At 41.4% G+C, this 16,556-nt stretch overlaps 1 protein-coding gene across 1 annotated transcript in view; it reads right to left on the bottom strand.

Moving 5' to 3' along the window:
- Positions 1 to 1,733: 1,733 nt before the first annotated feature.
- Positions 1,734 to 16,556, bottom strand: part of POLDIP2 (DNA polymerase delta interacting protein 2) — a 1,361,368-nt gene continuing 1,346,545 nt past the window's right edge. The window contains exon 11 of the mRNA XM_044054380.1: positions 1,734 to 3,283. Coding sequence (XP_043910315.1) covers positions 3,169 to 3,283 — 115 coding nt within the window. The 3' untranslated portion in view covers positions 1,734 to 3,168. The remainder of the gene's footprint in view (positions 3,284 to 16,556) is intronic.

Here is a 16,556-nt window from a genome sequence, read left to right on the forward strand (position 1 = left end):
TTCCACAGTGGTAAGAAGGGCAATTTTATATTGCTCACCTCATAAGTAAGGGCATTGCCTCCAGAAAAAAAAAGAGGTTATAACCCCCCCTGTACTCTTCCCTCATCATGCCAGTAACAGAATACAATGCTCCCTTTGGTATGTTTCTTTCCAAACACCTGCAGCAACTGGGGAGACCACAAAGTTTCCTTACAAAGAAAATTCAGGGTCTTCAAGATATGTCTTATGAGGACAGACTGAAATCATTGTCACTATTTACTCTGTCATACAGACAGCTCAGAGGCAACGTGTGCCTTGCATTCAGAGCAATCTCTGACGCAGCTTTAATGGAAATGCTGCACATTCGCAAGTCAAATGGCACATGGGTCACTCGCTCAAAAGACTTAAACCTGGTATGTGACATCAACAGAACTTTCTGGAGAGAGAGATTTGTCTCACATAGGTTGCTCCACCTTTGAACCAAGCTTCTTATCCACATTAAACAAAGCCCCTCACTGGCCTTATTTAAGCATAATTTGAACGACTGGATAGTTAACTGGAAATTCACCCGGGGCAATAGGTGCTGATTTTAGTGTTTGCTTGAACCAGACACCTTTGGGAACAAGGGCTGAAACTTGGCTAGGCTTGTAAGGGTCCTGGGGAGGTTAGGCTAGTAACCTCCTATGATCCTATGAATAAATTACCTGCACTGAAACAGAATTTTACAAGAATGTGTAGTGTAGATGCCACTTGTAGAAGCACAGCCACAGACGTACACCAACTTATGTTTGTGAAAACCGCAATGACAACTAACATTTTAAAAGTGTACTGCAATACCTGACTGACTCCAAAAGAACCACTATGGTATCCAATTCTCTACACAAACTTTAGTCTTTGGATCAGAGTTACTTCTAAATTAGTTAAGGCCTTCCTGATAAACTGTCTCAGGGAAGATCTGAATAGCAACAATACAGATCTATGCTGGACTGTAGCAGAGGACTTGCTAAGCATTAAAAATAAGAATCAATGAGCAACCGACAAGGTGAAGTAACAACAACTGCATGAAAGAGGGTAAATTCTCCAATTACACACAGATATGCATTATTGTGACTAGACAACAGGCCTAGAAGTAAACTTCTTCTTTCGGTTTTTCCCAGTTAGGGGTCGCCACAGTGGATCACCTGACCGCTCATGATTGGCAGTTGAGTTTTACAGTGTCGAGTTGCCAGCCCGGCGCCCAACCTTCCACAGAAGGCACACACATACTCACACCTAGGGCCAATTTAGAGTGTCCAATCCACCTACAGCATGTCTTTGGGATGTGGGAGGAAACCGGAGCACCCGGAGGAAACCCATGCAACCACAGGGAGGACATGCAGACTCCGCACAGAAGGCACCCAAGCAGAAGATCGAACCAGAGAACCTCTTTCTGTGAGGCAGCAATGCTAACTGCTGCACCACCGTGACTGCCCAGGCCTAGAAGCAAACAATTTCATAAAAATACACCGTTGACACATTAAACCAAAGTCATAAGACATTTTGGTAAATTAGGTTACAAAATCCTTCAACTTCACTGTAATGATTAGGGACAAACTAATAAGGTTCGAAAAACACAGAAAAATGGACCTTGTGAAGAACACCTATGGAGATGGGGGGTGAACACCATGACAATCCCCCATCTGTCTAAACATTAATGACCTATGAAAAGAGTTTAGCACAATCACAGAAAAGGAAACAGGCAGAGTCACCATCCAAAGCTGTAAATGTAAAATACACACAATAATGGCTTTATGTAATGATTTGTAATAGGTTAAGAAAGTTTCCAAATACAAAACTGAGGTATTGTACAACAGGCCATAAAATTAATATTCTTTTAACTGTGCACTGCAATAGACTGTTAACCTTGTCACATCTTAAAATGTATTTATATTCCTGCACTTCTGCCTGTGATATATGGCACTCCATAATGCACAAAACTAATATGGATCAAATATTTAATTATCTAACATAGTGTTCTTGGGGAACCATAAGTATGAATCAAAATGCTACACACAGAAAATGCAAATCTCCAAGTGTTTTGGGCCAAAATAATACGAGGTAAAAAAAATTGTAATTTTACATGATACAGAAAGTTATAAAGCCCTTTCTTGCAGACTGGACTGCTGTGTTCAGCCCACACTAATACATTTTTCTCTCTTCTCCATTTATTTCACCACCAAGGTCCCTACAGTTCTGTACCTCATTTTAAGTTACAGTGGGAATAGCTATAATGTAAAGGAGAGTCCTTAACATACCTGAATCATCTGCTCTATGCTCAGCAAACATTTTTTTACTCTTACATCCTCAATAAGGTATTTAGTAAGAGCTTCATATTAACTTTAGTAGGCCATCACATGATGAACATTGCTACCTGCATTTGACAAACTTTCTTTTTTTTTAATCGTATGAATGACTATACAATACTACTTCATGATCGTAGTGTGTGGCTGAAGCCTACATAAACAGTATGCTCGCAGTTACCAAGGAAAAGTGCGTGTTCCACATACCAGACTTGGTATTTTCAAGTAAAACTGTACATCTGCCAATGCTCAGGAGGAGGAGGAAAAGAGATTATGCAGGGCAGCTTTCTATTTTCAAAGTTAGTTTACACCACAATGTAAGCTAGACAGTTAATTAAATGGGAGCAGAACCAATAACAGCATACTTCAACGCTATACTTGTGTTTTCCAGGGCTGTTGCAATTGCAATACGACTGTAGCAAAGCCAGTCTAAAAGGAATACATATTGTATAACTTATACTGCAGGAGTCCACAAATAATGGGATACAGCTTTTTGGGAAGGGTGGATTTTATGTAACACTTTCCACCAAACTAATGAACATAAGACTCAGATTTTAGTTCCTGAGGCCTTGAGTGAATGAAGTTGCAGGGAACTCGATCCATAAAGACCTGCCAGAACACAAACAAGGCAGGAGACAAGGTGCATGTCTTGATTAGAGATATTTTGAAAAAAATAAAACTTATGGCTTAAAAAGTACATGAAATGTTCATTAAGAATGCCATCTTAAAACACTGGTTGGAGAAGCCTTCAGCTAGTGGAAGACATCCTTGAGCATGAAAAGTGCCACTTGTTTAGGCATGGCAGCTATGAATTCTGCCATTGACCATTCAAGACTGCTACATAACAGTTCTACCAGGAGTAACCAGTAGGTGGTGCCTTCTCATCTTTGTTGCTCTCCAAGGAGAATGGAGGAATCCTTACATCAAAATGGGTGCCATCAGGTCTCTCGAACCGAAATGTCCCCCTGTAGAAAAAAGGAAAAATATTACAACACATGCCACACCAGACATCAACCGATTTGTCTAATCACTTGTCAGCTGCATTTTAGTTTGGATGTTCATTTTCCATTTTGGTGCTTTAAACACTACCCTTTTCTCATCTTTAAAATTCTTTCCACACAACTCCACAGCATCATTTTCCCTGTCTCATGTATAAACAATCCAAATATGTTATTTCCTCTCAAAACAATTGGTTCTCAGGTCACTATCATTTTTTTCAACCAAGCCTGGATTATAAATGTCATAAGTCTCATTCCACTCATAAGATATTAACCATTAGCCCCCCCCCCTTTTGCCTTAATATGCCATGTCCAACACACAGTCTTCTTTTTCCTTAAATAAAGCTGATTAAAATTGTAGTAGAAGAAATCTTCTGTAAACTGGTAAGGTGGTCAAGCATGGAATGGACTGTTCCTTTTCCTGACAGACAAGACAGGTGATTTGCAGACCCTGCCGACTCATTTATTTACTTAATTTATTGGCATTTACCAACCACAAACTGATATAAAATACCAGATAGAAGCCAGTAAGATCCACAACCAATGTAGAGTGAGCACTTTCGTCTAACAATAGAAACTTCATCAGAATACCATTGAAACAAAAACCTCAACTTTTCTACATTGTCTTAATCGCATAAAATGACTATACAAAAAGTGAGCTCGTACATAAATACAAATAACTACTTAAAAATGCTACATGACATCATCCTATATAAAACACTTGCATGTAAAATTCTGCTTTAAGTTTTAAAATAGAACTACTAGAAATTGCACTGTTGAGTCCTGGTGCCTCAGTGGCATTAGTTCTCATTTGCCATCTGAGCTCCTTCAGTTCTAGATATTCATTCAGGGCTACCCCCCACCCCCACCCAAAGTGACTTGCTCAATGATAGTGAACCTGAAACTGTGTCCTGAGGGCACGCCAATATGTGCAGCTAGGGTATTTTTTGTTTCATTCCTACCAATGTCATAATAATGTTGGTAGATTCTAGTTCTCAGTGCATTGATGGTTCTTCCTATGTGAAAACATGGACACAGGGAGCACTTAGCTAGATATAAGACTCCCTTACTACTGTAAGTGAACTTGTTTCGTATTGTATATCCACCATAATTGGGTATATATACCTCCTTGCCTTCCAGGATATATTTTGCATTGCATGCAAAATCCACATTTTACCATGCCCCCCGTCCTTGCATCCGTCCTACAGGTTTCCATCATATTTTTTATGCTGGTATCTTTTTTATATAAACAATTTTAGGGAATGTTTCTACCAAATCAAGGTGTTCTGGGTTCACACTAAATATATGCCAATTGTGTGTTAAAATCCTTTTAATACTGTAGAACTGGCTGTTAAATCTAAATATACCTCTGGATTTGTTGAAGTGTTTCCCTTCATTATGTACAACCACTTCTTCGCTACTCTGTGCTTTCCCTAACAGAGGAATAAAATACCCATTCTCTTTCTTGCAACTTCCTTCAATATCTCATACACAAATGTTTCTGGGTATCATCTCTTTGTCAGCATATTTTTTAATATATTAAACTGATGTACAAAATTCATCATATTCTGATACCATTCTTGCTATCCTAACCCCATGCCCTTTTACTAGGGATTTTTTCTGTGACAGTGGATAGGAACTAAGTGTAGGAGGGTGTTGGAATATGCGGGTTTTCTGAAAATATTTGACGTAAATTGTTTGATTCTTTTGTAGTGTGATGTCCAAATAATGGGTGGTATCCCATCTAATAGTACTTATGAATTCCAGAAATTCATTGCTCTGCTCTATAAATTCCAGGAAATTATGCAATTCCCCCTCACTTCCTTTCCAAAAAATTATGTGGTCCAAGAAACAACCATAAAATGTCCAATAATCAGTAAATACACTTTTAAACACAATCTCCTTCTCCCAAAATGCCAAGACAATGTTGGCGAATATGGGGGCACATGCTGCTCCCATTGCCAACCCCCCTGCACTGTTGAAAAAGTTGGCCTTCAAAAATAATAATGTTCATATCCAAGACCAATTCCATTAAGGTCCTAATAGTGATAATGTGTCCACGGCTAATATTAGTATGTTGGCACAGGAAGCTATAAAACCACTCAATGACCATGTTGTGTGGAATAGCTGCAAATAAATCTCTTGTATCAATGGTGGCGAAGATTAAATCGTCACAGTATTTATCATTGGTTATTTTACCTAAGCAGTCCCAAGAATCCTTTAAAATCCATGGGCAGTCAGAGTACATTTTTTAGCTGACTATCAATAAACCTAGCTATAGGATATGTTTTTGAAGCTCATGCGTCCACTACAGGTCTAAGAGGGGGTCCCGAAGGTCATTGTGGATCTTCGGGACTCCAAAAATTGTGGGTATTTTTCGATGCTTTACCACCATATATGAATGTTCCTCAGGTGTAATCTCATGGTTCAATACCAAATCTTCCAAAGTCAAATCAACTTTTCTATAAGAGATGTTTTTCTCATTAACACTTACTTCATCATAAGTATCAGTGTATAGTACGGTTAGCATCTTATTTACAAAGCTATTTTGGTTCATGACTAGGCACCTTCCCTTATCGAGCTTCATTGCCCTGATGTCAACATTACCACAAATTTCTCTTAACATATTAATGTCTTCCTATGTGATGTTGTACATCTCCTCTTTACCATTTCTCTTAACATTCATCATGTTCCCAATATCATTCTCACACATTTTTTCAAATATTTTAACAGTGGGATGTAATGTGGGGTTAAATACACTTGTTTTCTTACATATATTCCTTCCTTCTGTTGTCACGTTTGTGCCTTTAAAATAAAAATCCAAGTTAAGCTTCCTAGTATAAAGCTTTAAATCAATATGAGCTTCATCTAAAGTGGCATTTTGTTAGGCACAAAGGATAGGTCTTTTTCAAACACATCTGCTAATTGCTCACTTATATCTACATTGCTGTAACTGTAAATTTTAAAGTCACAGTTTCTGTTACAAATAATCTTATAAGGTGTCATTTCATCTATCTGTTCCTGTTCCGTGTGTAATTCGTTCCTGCACCCCCCCCCCCAAGCCCCATTGCTGCTGTTGTATTGGTTCTGGTTGTATGGGTAGTACCACTTTCCGGATCCTCAATCGCTCTGACCTCCTCGGGGGGGGGTATTCTAAAGGGTCTGGCTACTACTTATAACATCTCTCCCATTTCTTATCTGTCCTAAAGCGTTTAAAGGGTATGCTTTTCCTTCCCTATACTCCATTTCACCCCTTGCCAGTTTACGGTTCTTACCGTCTTTAATATCATTCACAGTGCAATCAATTCTGTTAAATATTTTAAAATAATCCATTTTTTTTATTCAAACAATAAATCTTTGTGTATGTTACTGTCAACAATTTTAATCTGGTCGACTAACTCGGCCATTTTTCTGTTAATGTCCTTGATTAAACAGTTGAGCAGGTCACAACCCTGTTTGTTAAACAGTTCAATAAGTTCTTTATGTAAGAGAGAATCCCTTACCAGCCCTGAGTGGAATTTCCACATCCTGAGTCCTGAGGGCCAATTGTGGACAAGTGTGTCTCTTGGCTTCTCCCACGGGGGAGGGATAAGGGAGACATAGCTGCTGCATTTGGTGTTCATTGGGGTGGCAAACAGATCGCAGCAAGGCTGCCCCCATTTGCGGAAAATCTGTTCTGCAACTTTCTGATTCAGAGACCACTCGTGAGGCATCAAGATTGCCTTGCTGAGCTTGTCGGCTATCACACTGGTTATCCCCGGGATATGCATTGGGAAGATATCGCCCACTGCCAAACATGAAGAGCCTCTTGATACAGGGGGTAGGATCCAGTTCCCCTCATTTGTTTATATACCATACCACTGACATATTGTCTGACTGGATTGCTATTGTCCCTAGAGGAAGAAAGTCGTGAAGTGCTTGCAAAGCTAGTAGCACTGCTCATCTCTAGAACATGGATAGGCAGGTGAGCCTCGTGTTCTTGCCATGTGCCTTGGACTGTCCTTCAAAGCTAATGCCCCCCCCCAACCTATCTGGGAGGCATCTGTGGTTACAGTAGCAACGGGCTGGTGAGGAATGAATGGTCTCCCTATCGTTAGTTGATTGGACTGGATCCACCAACGACGGTCCTTTTTGCAAGATTCTGTTATTAAAATGGGATGAGAGAGAGGCAGTTGCTGAAGAGACTACTGGGAAAAGAGCAGCCATTGTAGAATTCTCATATGTGGTCTGGCTAGTGGAACTACAGTTATAGTAGAGGCCATGAGCACGGTCTTCGCTTTGACTTTGTGTTGGAAAAGCAGGCTGTATATTCGTTGTCTTACATTTTGTATTCTGTCTGAAGGAAGGGGAGCCATCATTGTGACTATTTCTGTGCCTACAAAAGTCACATATAGAGAGGGCGACAAGGCAGACTTTTCCCAATTTATAGTAATGCCCGTGTAGACTCGGATGGTTGAATCCCTGGCTTGTAGAAGTAGGGGCCTGGTGGTGGCAATCAGGAGCCGGTCGTCCAGGTATGGAAACACTTGGAATCCAAGATGTCTCAAGTGAGCCGTTACTACTGCCATTCATTTGGTGAACAACCTGGGGACTGTGGTGAGACCAAAGGGCAAAGCACGAAATTGGTAATGACTGGCTCCCAGCCGGAAGTGTAAATGACTCCATGATGCTCTGTCCATTTTTATGTGGCAGTACGCATCTTGGAGGTCTATGGAGCACATCCAATTGCCTTTCCCTAACAGTGGGAGTATAGACTGCAGTGTTACAATTCGGAACTTGGGACTTCTTTACTGATTCGTTTAACTTGCTGAGATCCAAAATGAGCCTCCAGTCTCCCGTTCGTTTTGGCACTAAAAAGATTCTGGAGTAAGTTCCGAATCCCATCTGGTCTGCGGGGACAGTTTGGATGACTCTTTTGAAGCAACTTTTGGACTTCTATATTTGCTTTATCCTTGTATTTGGGTGGAATATCTGGGATTTTCTTGGTTCGATAAGGTGGAAAAGAGAAGGGTATGGAGTATACTTTGGAAATTATTCTTTGTACCCACTTGTCTTGTGTGATGTCATGCCAGCCTTCTGGGTACAAAAATAAGCGGACCCCCAACTGGCTCCAGAGAAGCGCAGTCGGGCCCCACATCAGGAGCGCCGACAGGGATGTCCACAAAAGGAATCATGGCCACCCTGGTTTTGCGAACCCCCCGCCTCTGGGGCGACATTTACCATTACTTCCTCCTCCTCTGCCTCTGGAGAAGGAATCGCCTTGTGCGTCCAGGAAAAATCTCTGAAATTTCTTGAAGCACATTTTTCCGCCTCTCTGACTTGGAGGGTATGGCTTAGAAGGGACGGCAAAACGTACTCCCATGGTATAGAAAGTTTGCCCTTCCTGCTTGCATCTGATGAGTCTGTCTTTTACCTTTAATCCGAACAGAGAGGAAATGTCGAAAAAGGGGGTGTTGGCAAATGTAGATTTGAAGGGCTCCACAAAGTTACACAAGTGAATCCAGGAGTGTCTCCTAAGGGGAAACTCCTAAACCTGCTGCCCTGCTCGCGCCATCTGCTGTGCAAGATATCAGCCTCATGGAGGAGTTAACAATGGAGTTTAAGGCAGATAACTGAGCAGTAACCTTCTCAGGGACTCATTGAAGAGCATCTCCTAGCTGCTTTAGGAGAGCTCTTTGAAGCCTAGTGAAATGAGGTAATTCAGCGATCAAAGTGTAAAAGCTGCTGAAAAAAAATACACTTTCTGTATCTGTCCATCGTTCGAGACTCCTTGTTCAGTGGGTGGACAGATGAGGAAGTTTCTGCTAGTTCCTTCGTTGTCGCTGCTGCCACCACCATGGAATCTACAGGCACACCTTTGGTCAAAAACTCTTTTTTTGTGAGCTGAAAGAAATTTGTTGGGCCTTCTGGGGACTGGTTCCACGGCATCAGGAGTTTCCCACACCTTTCGACTCACTAAATCTAACAGCTCATCGAAAGGTGGACACCAAGAAACTGAAGGTTGAGACCCAAAAGCCTTCAGGTACACTGACTCCTCATCAGAAGGGGTGACATTGGGCCAGCTGCCTCTCTGTTTCAGGATCTCTAGGAAATCTACGAAGGAGATAACATTAGAGGATGACCTAGGGGACCCTTCTGACTCCACGAGGTCAGTGTCAGAGGTGATAGACTCGGGGAGTCTACATGCTTCCTCTTGCAATTTCTCTTCCGAAGAGGCTCCTCAGAAAGGTATTCTGGGGAGGTCTCGGAAGACTGGGGGCCAACCAATGGGAGCTCCTGAGGCTGCAGGGTCTCTGCTGTCAAGTGAGAGATGGTGCTGAGACAGAGCTCGGCGCTTGAGGGGCAAGAGCATCAGTACCCTTGTGTGGAGCTGCAGACCTAGACAGCATGCTCATCATCTCAAAGGCAGATCTCTCTGGCTCCGAGGACATCACTGGTTCCGAGGAAGCGGAAGTAGCCCTCGGCTCCAGAGCAATCAGCTTAGAGACAGATGTAGGATCTGAGCTCAGCCGAGTTGATGTACTGAGACGTAGGAAGGAAACCGAAGTAGTTCAGGTCTGAGCATCCCCGTCGGGGACGAGTGGTGAGCTTCGGCTCCTGGACACCAATGACGGCACCGAAGGTGTCTGAGCAGAACTCTGCTCAGAGACAGACAGCAGGGGTGCTGGAACTGATGGTGCCACAACAAACTGCACCGATAGCTCTGGCTCCAAAAGACCGACATGGCTCAGAGGTGGAACAGAAGCAGGTAATATGGCCTTAGACGGCTCGGAAACTGATTGGGTCGGAGCCAGCAACAAATTTGCTAGCCCCAACAAATTCTAAAGTCTAAGCATCACTCTCTAGACATCATCCTCAGAAGACAAGTTAGGTGATCAGGATCTCTGTAAAATCAGAGATCTGAGTGTCGGGGACACCGGTAATAAATCTCTAGACTGGCTCCAAGGTATGGGTTCAGTAATCAGCTCCGAAAACATTGGGGCCGAAACTGGAATGTCAATGTCAATAACCCTGACCGGCTCCGAAGGCAGAGGAGCTGAATAGGTAGAAGGTTTGTCCAGTTTAGCAATTTTCTGTGGAGGTCCTGATTTAACAGTCGGTGTGGGAGACCGTCTTTTCACCGACTTGACCTTTTCTTTTTTAGAAGAGGGAGACCTGGAATGAGAGGATGCAAAACTGGCTAGATCCTCCTCAAAAGAAGGTTTAAGGAGACCTTTCAAGATCAGTTTATTCTTCCTTTCCTGAAGAACCAGAGAACTAAAAGAGTGGCAAAAGGTACACGTCTCCTGAAGATGCACGTCTCCCAGACAAACACAATTACTATGTCAGTCAGTCAGTGACCTTTTTAGAGAACATTTAAGACATTTCTTAAAACCCAAAGGTTTATGATCTTTAGATTCCTTATACATACTGTCACAACAACAATCACAAAATCTAAACATAGAGGATGACAGGAAGAGAGGACAAGGTCCTCTAACTTAAATGGGCCTAGCCCTGCTCAAGAAAACAGGAAAAAAAACGAGAGGACTAGGTCATCTAACTTAAACGAGCCTAGCCCTGCTGAGGAAACAACACACAAGGAAAGGCAGTACAGGACTAGGTCCACTAACTTAAATGGCCCAAGCCCTGAAAGGAAGGGAAGGCAAGATAGAGAACAAACAAGCAAGCAACAGACAAAGGGTAAAATAGGTCCTAACTAAAAAACGATCTATGCAAAAACTAGCACACAGAAAAAAGGGATACCAGAGAGAAAAGGCCTGCAGAAGCGACGGCCAACAATTTGCAACAATTTACATAAAATTCAGAAAACACACTAACTACTACTACTAGGTAACAACTGTAAGTTATTAATAGTAAACTATTATAGCCAAAAAAGAATCACTACAAAATTCTGAATAAGCAAAAATTCCAACTTAGCCACAGCCATGAAAGAGAGCACTTCTGAACTCAGACGTGGCAAATGAGATCTGGGGATTCTTACTAGTGCATGATGGGATACCTACCTTGCCACGAGCGAACTGAGAGACTTCAAGCTTTGTAATCGGCCGAGTCGGAACCGAAGATCGGCTCCGAACCCATATGTAAGAATGAATAGGACTTCAGAACATGATTTACTGTTTGAATAAAAAAAAAATGGATTTTAAAATATTTAACAGAACTGATTGCACTGTGAATGATATTAAAGACCGTAAGAACCATAAACTGGCAAGGGATGAAAGGGAATATACGGAAAGAAAAGCATACCCTTTACCCCCTTTAGGACAGATAAGAAATGGGAGAGATATGTTATAAGTACTAGCCAGGAGGTATTTGAACCCCAAGAAGTAGAAATACAAGATGGTGCTTATACACTAGACCCTTTAGAATACCCCCCCCAGGAGGTCTGAGCGACAGTGGAACCAGGGGAGGGGTATTACCCATACAACCAGAACCAATACAACAACAAGAGGGCTGGGGGGGTTAGAGAATGAATTATACACAGAACAGGAACAGATGACGTGATACCTTATAAGATTAATTGTAACAGAAACTGACTTTAACATTTACAATTACAGCAATGTAGATATAAGTGAGCGATTACAGATGTGTTTCAAAAAGGCCTGTCCTTTGTGCCTAACAAAAATGTCACTTTAGATGAAGCTCTTATTGACTTAAAGCTTTATACTAGGAAGCTTAACTTGGATTTTTATTTTAAAGACACAAAAGTGACAACAGAAGGAATATATGTAAGAAAACAAGTGTATTTAACCCACCATTACACCCCTCTGTTCAAATATTCAAAAAATGTGTGAGAATGATATTAGGAACATGATGAATGTTAAGAGAAATGGTAGACAGGAGATGTATAACATCATAAAGGAAGAAATTAATATGTTAAAAGACATTTGTGGTAACGCTGACATCAGGGCAATGAAGTCCGATAAGGGAGGGGGCCTATTCATCATTAATCAAAATAGCTTTGTAAATAAGATGCTAACCATACTATACACTGATACTTATGATGAAATTAGTGTTCATGAGAAAAACCTCTCTTATAGGAAAGTTGATTTGGTATTGAACCATGAGATTACACCTGAGGAACATTCATATATGGTGGTAAAGCATCCAAAAATATCCACAATTTTTGGAGTCCCGAAGATCCACAAGGACCTTCGGGAACCCCCTCAGACCTATAGTGGATGCAAGAGCTTCAAAAACATATCCTATAGCTTGGTTTATTGATAGTCAGCTAAAAAATGTACTCAGACTGCCCATGGATTGTAAAGGATTCTTGGGACTGCTTAGGTAAAATAACCAATGATAAATACTGTGATTTAATCTTCGACACCATTGATACAAGAGATTTACTTTCAGCTATTCCACACAACATGGGCATTGAATGGTTTTATAGCTTCCTGTGCCAACATGGACACATTCTCACTATTAGGACCTTGATGGAGTTGGTCTTAGATACGAACATTATTTTTGAAGGCCAACTTTTTCAACAGTGCAGGGGGTCACAATGGGGGCAGTGTGTGCCTCCATATTCGCCAACATTCTCTTGGCATTTTGAGAGGAGGAAATTGTGTTTAAAAGTGTATTTACTAATTATTGGACATTTTATGGTCGTTTCTTGGACGACATTGTTTTCTGGAAAGGAAGTGAAGGGGAATTGCATAATTTCCTGGAATTCATAGAGCAGAGCAATGAATTTCTGGAATTCACTAGTACTATTACATGGGATACCACCCATTAATTGGACATCACACTACAAAAAAATAGGATCATCAAACAATTTACATACAATATTTTCAGAAAACCCACATATTCCAAACACTGTCCTGCACTTCGATAGTTGCCATCCACTGTCACAGAAAAAATCCCTAGTAAAAGGGCAAGGGGTTAGGATAGCAAGAATGGTATCAGAATATGATGAATTTGTACATCAGTTGAATATATTAAAAAATATGCTGACAAAGAGGATACCCAGAAACATTTGTGGATGGGATATTGAAGGAAGTTACAACAGAGAGAGAATGGACATTTTATTCCTGTGTTAGGGAAAGCACAGAGTAGCGAAGAAGTGGTTGTAGATAATGAAGGGAAACTTCAGCAAATCCAGGTATATTTAGATTTAACAACCAGTTCTACAATCTTAAAAGGATTTTAACACACAATTGGCATAAATTTAGTGCGAACCCAGAACACCTTGATTTGGTAGGAACATTCCCTAAAATTGTTTATAAATAAGATACCAGCATAAAAAATATGAAGGAAACCTATAGAAAGATGGATGCAAGGACGGGGTGGCATGGTAAAATGTGGATTTTGCATGCAATGCAAATATATCCTGGAAGGCAAGGAGGTATATATACCCAATTATGGTGGATATATAATATGAAACAAGTTCACTTACAGTAGTAAGGGAGTCATACATCTAGCTAAGTGCTTCCTGTGTCCATGTTTTTACATAGGAAAAAAACATCAATGCAATGAGAACTAGAATCTACCAACATTATTATGACATTGGTAGGAATGAAACAAAAAATACCCTAGCTGCACATATTGGCTTGCACCCAGGACAGTTTCAGGTTCACTATCATTGAGCAAGTCACTTTGGGTGGGGGGGTGGGGAGCCCTGAATGAATATCTAGAACTGAAGGAGCTCAGATCGCAAATGAGAACTAATGCCTCTGAGGCACCAGGACTCAACAGTGCAATTTCTAGTAGTTCTATTTTAAAACTTAAAGCAGAATTTTACATGTAAGTGTTTTATATAGGATGATGTCATGTTGCATTTTTAAGTAGTTATTTGTATTTATGTATGAGCTCACTTTTTGTATCAAGGAATTGATGTCATTTTATGTGATTAAGACAATGTAAAAAAGGAGAGGTTTTTGTTAGAATGGTATTCTGATGAAGTTTCTATTGTGAGACGAAAGCGCTCAATCAATAAATTGGTTGCGGATTTTACTGGCTTCTATCTGGCTTTTCATATCAGTTTGTGGTTGGTAAATGCCAACAAATACAGTAAATAAATAAGAGTCGGAAGAGTCTGCAAATCACCTTGAATTTTACCATGTCTTGTCTGTCAGGAAAAGGAACAGTCCATTCCATGCTTGATCACCTTACCAGTTTACAGAAGATTTCTTCTACTACAATTTTAATCCGCTTTATTTAAGAAAAAAAGACTGTGTGTTGGACATGGCATATTAAGACAAAAAAGGGGGGGGGGGGGTAATGGTTAATATCTTATGAGTGGCATGAGACTAATGACATTTAGAATCCAGGCATCATTACCACTGAGCAAGTCATGCAGCATTTTAAGTAGTTATTTGTATTTATGTATGTATGTAATATTACCATTACAACCTCAAATCATACACATAAACACACAAAGACATACTCGGAGGCTCTGATCAAAAATCTACCAAAACAGCAGAGGCCCCCAAAGCAGACACCCAAACAACCACCACCTCAGAACACAACACCTGCAACACATAGACCTCACAGTCAGAGTGTCAAACAGTCACAGCCCTTAAGGCCAAACACAATGCCAGACACACTAGTCATTGGTGACTCCATAGTCAGACACACTGACGTCCCGCTCACCAGACTGAGTAAGGAGAAGGTCACAGTAAGCTGCCTGTCAGGCGCTAGAATCCGCCACATAACGCAAGCACTCAGGTCTCTCAACAGCAGGTACAAATATGATTCAGTCATTGTCCACGCTGGTGTAAACGACCTGAGGCGTACCTCCTTGGACTACATGAAAAGAGACATTGAGGAGCTCTCTGATTATGTAGCCCAGACAGGTATGACCCTGACCTTGAGCAGTATCCTACCTTCACCAAGAATGATGCCACAATACAGAGATAAGATGATCAGCTTTAACAATTGGCTTAAACACTGGTGTCATTCAAAGGGGATCCAGTGTCTGTCTGCCTGGGATGACATGCTGGACAAGCCACGCTGCTTCAAGGGACGGCTTGCACCTGTCACCCTGGGATTCGGATATTGGCAAAGGCTCTTGCCACCCCATAGTGCCTTTTTTAGGCAAGGCTCAAATTCTAAACCTACCACCCTAGAACACAAAAAGGAAAAAACTAAGGGTAATGCTGCTCAATGCCAGAAGTCTAAATCTCAAAATGCACGCACTCAAGGCCCTTCTCAGTATGGAGAACATCGATGTCTGTGCTGTGACAGAAACCTGGTTCAAGGCTCCTGAGAGCACCCCAGCTATCAGGTTTTACCTCATATCATGCGTTCCGGCCCCAAAATCTGGACAATACCAAGAAAGGAGGGTATCCATATTCATCAAGGACACCCACACCTCAAGACTGGTGGCAACGCACGATGCATCGGAGACCATCCAGGTGCAATTAACCATAGGCAAGACTGCTCTGCAAATTGTAGCATGTTACAGGTCACCCTCACAAACTCAGGAACCTCACATGGCCTTCCTGAAAACACTAGAGGGATAAATGTATCACCAAACACCATCATACTAGGTGACTTCAATTACCCTAATATAGACTGGGAACACTATTCAAGCCCAAACACCCTAGCCCAAAAGTTCCTGGAATTCATAAACTCAAATGCCATGGAACAACTAGTCACCATCCCCACAAGAGGAGATAACATACTTGATCTCATCATCACGAACATGGGAGCACAATGTTCAACACCGGAGGTGTACCCCTCACTGGTGAGATCAGACCACAAACTAATCTCGCTGGAGGTCCTCATCCCACCCCACCTGAAATAAAAGACCACAGTAAAGAACTTCTCAAAAGCCGACTTCACACTTCTAAAGACTAGTGTGGTCTCCTTTAAGGCCCCGAGCGGCGGAAAACAGTACTCAAGCCGCTGAATCACTTACAAATGCCTTCTACCAGCACCTGCAGGACTGCATGGATAAGGCAATCCCAAGCAAAACAAAGACTCTTTGTACCAAAGGCAAGCGTCCAGTCTGGTGGACCCCAGCCATAAACAAACTCTACAACAAAAGGAGGAAGCTACTACAAGATAGAGCAAAATCCTTAAAAGGTAAGACACCCTTGATCACTATAAGTAAAAACTAAGAGCTCTCATAAAATCATCCAAAGCAAATTTCGAGAGAAAAATAGCTAAAGACTCAAAAGACAATCATAAGGCCTTCTTTAGCTATGTTAGAAACCTGGGAGGAAACTCCCAGATATGCTCAGAGCTAGTTCAAAATGATGTGAAGATTACTGATCCTACAGACATTGCCAACATA

The sequence above is a fragment of the Protopterus annectens genome, chromosome 13.part0 (genome assembly GCF_019279795.1).
Source record: "Protopterus annectens isolate FY-2018-M chromosome 13.part0, PAN1.0, whole genome shotgun sequence".
NCBI lineage: Eukaryota > Metazoa > Chordata > Ceratodontiformes > Protopteridae > Protopterus > Protopterus annectens.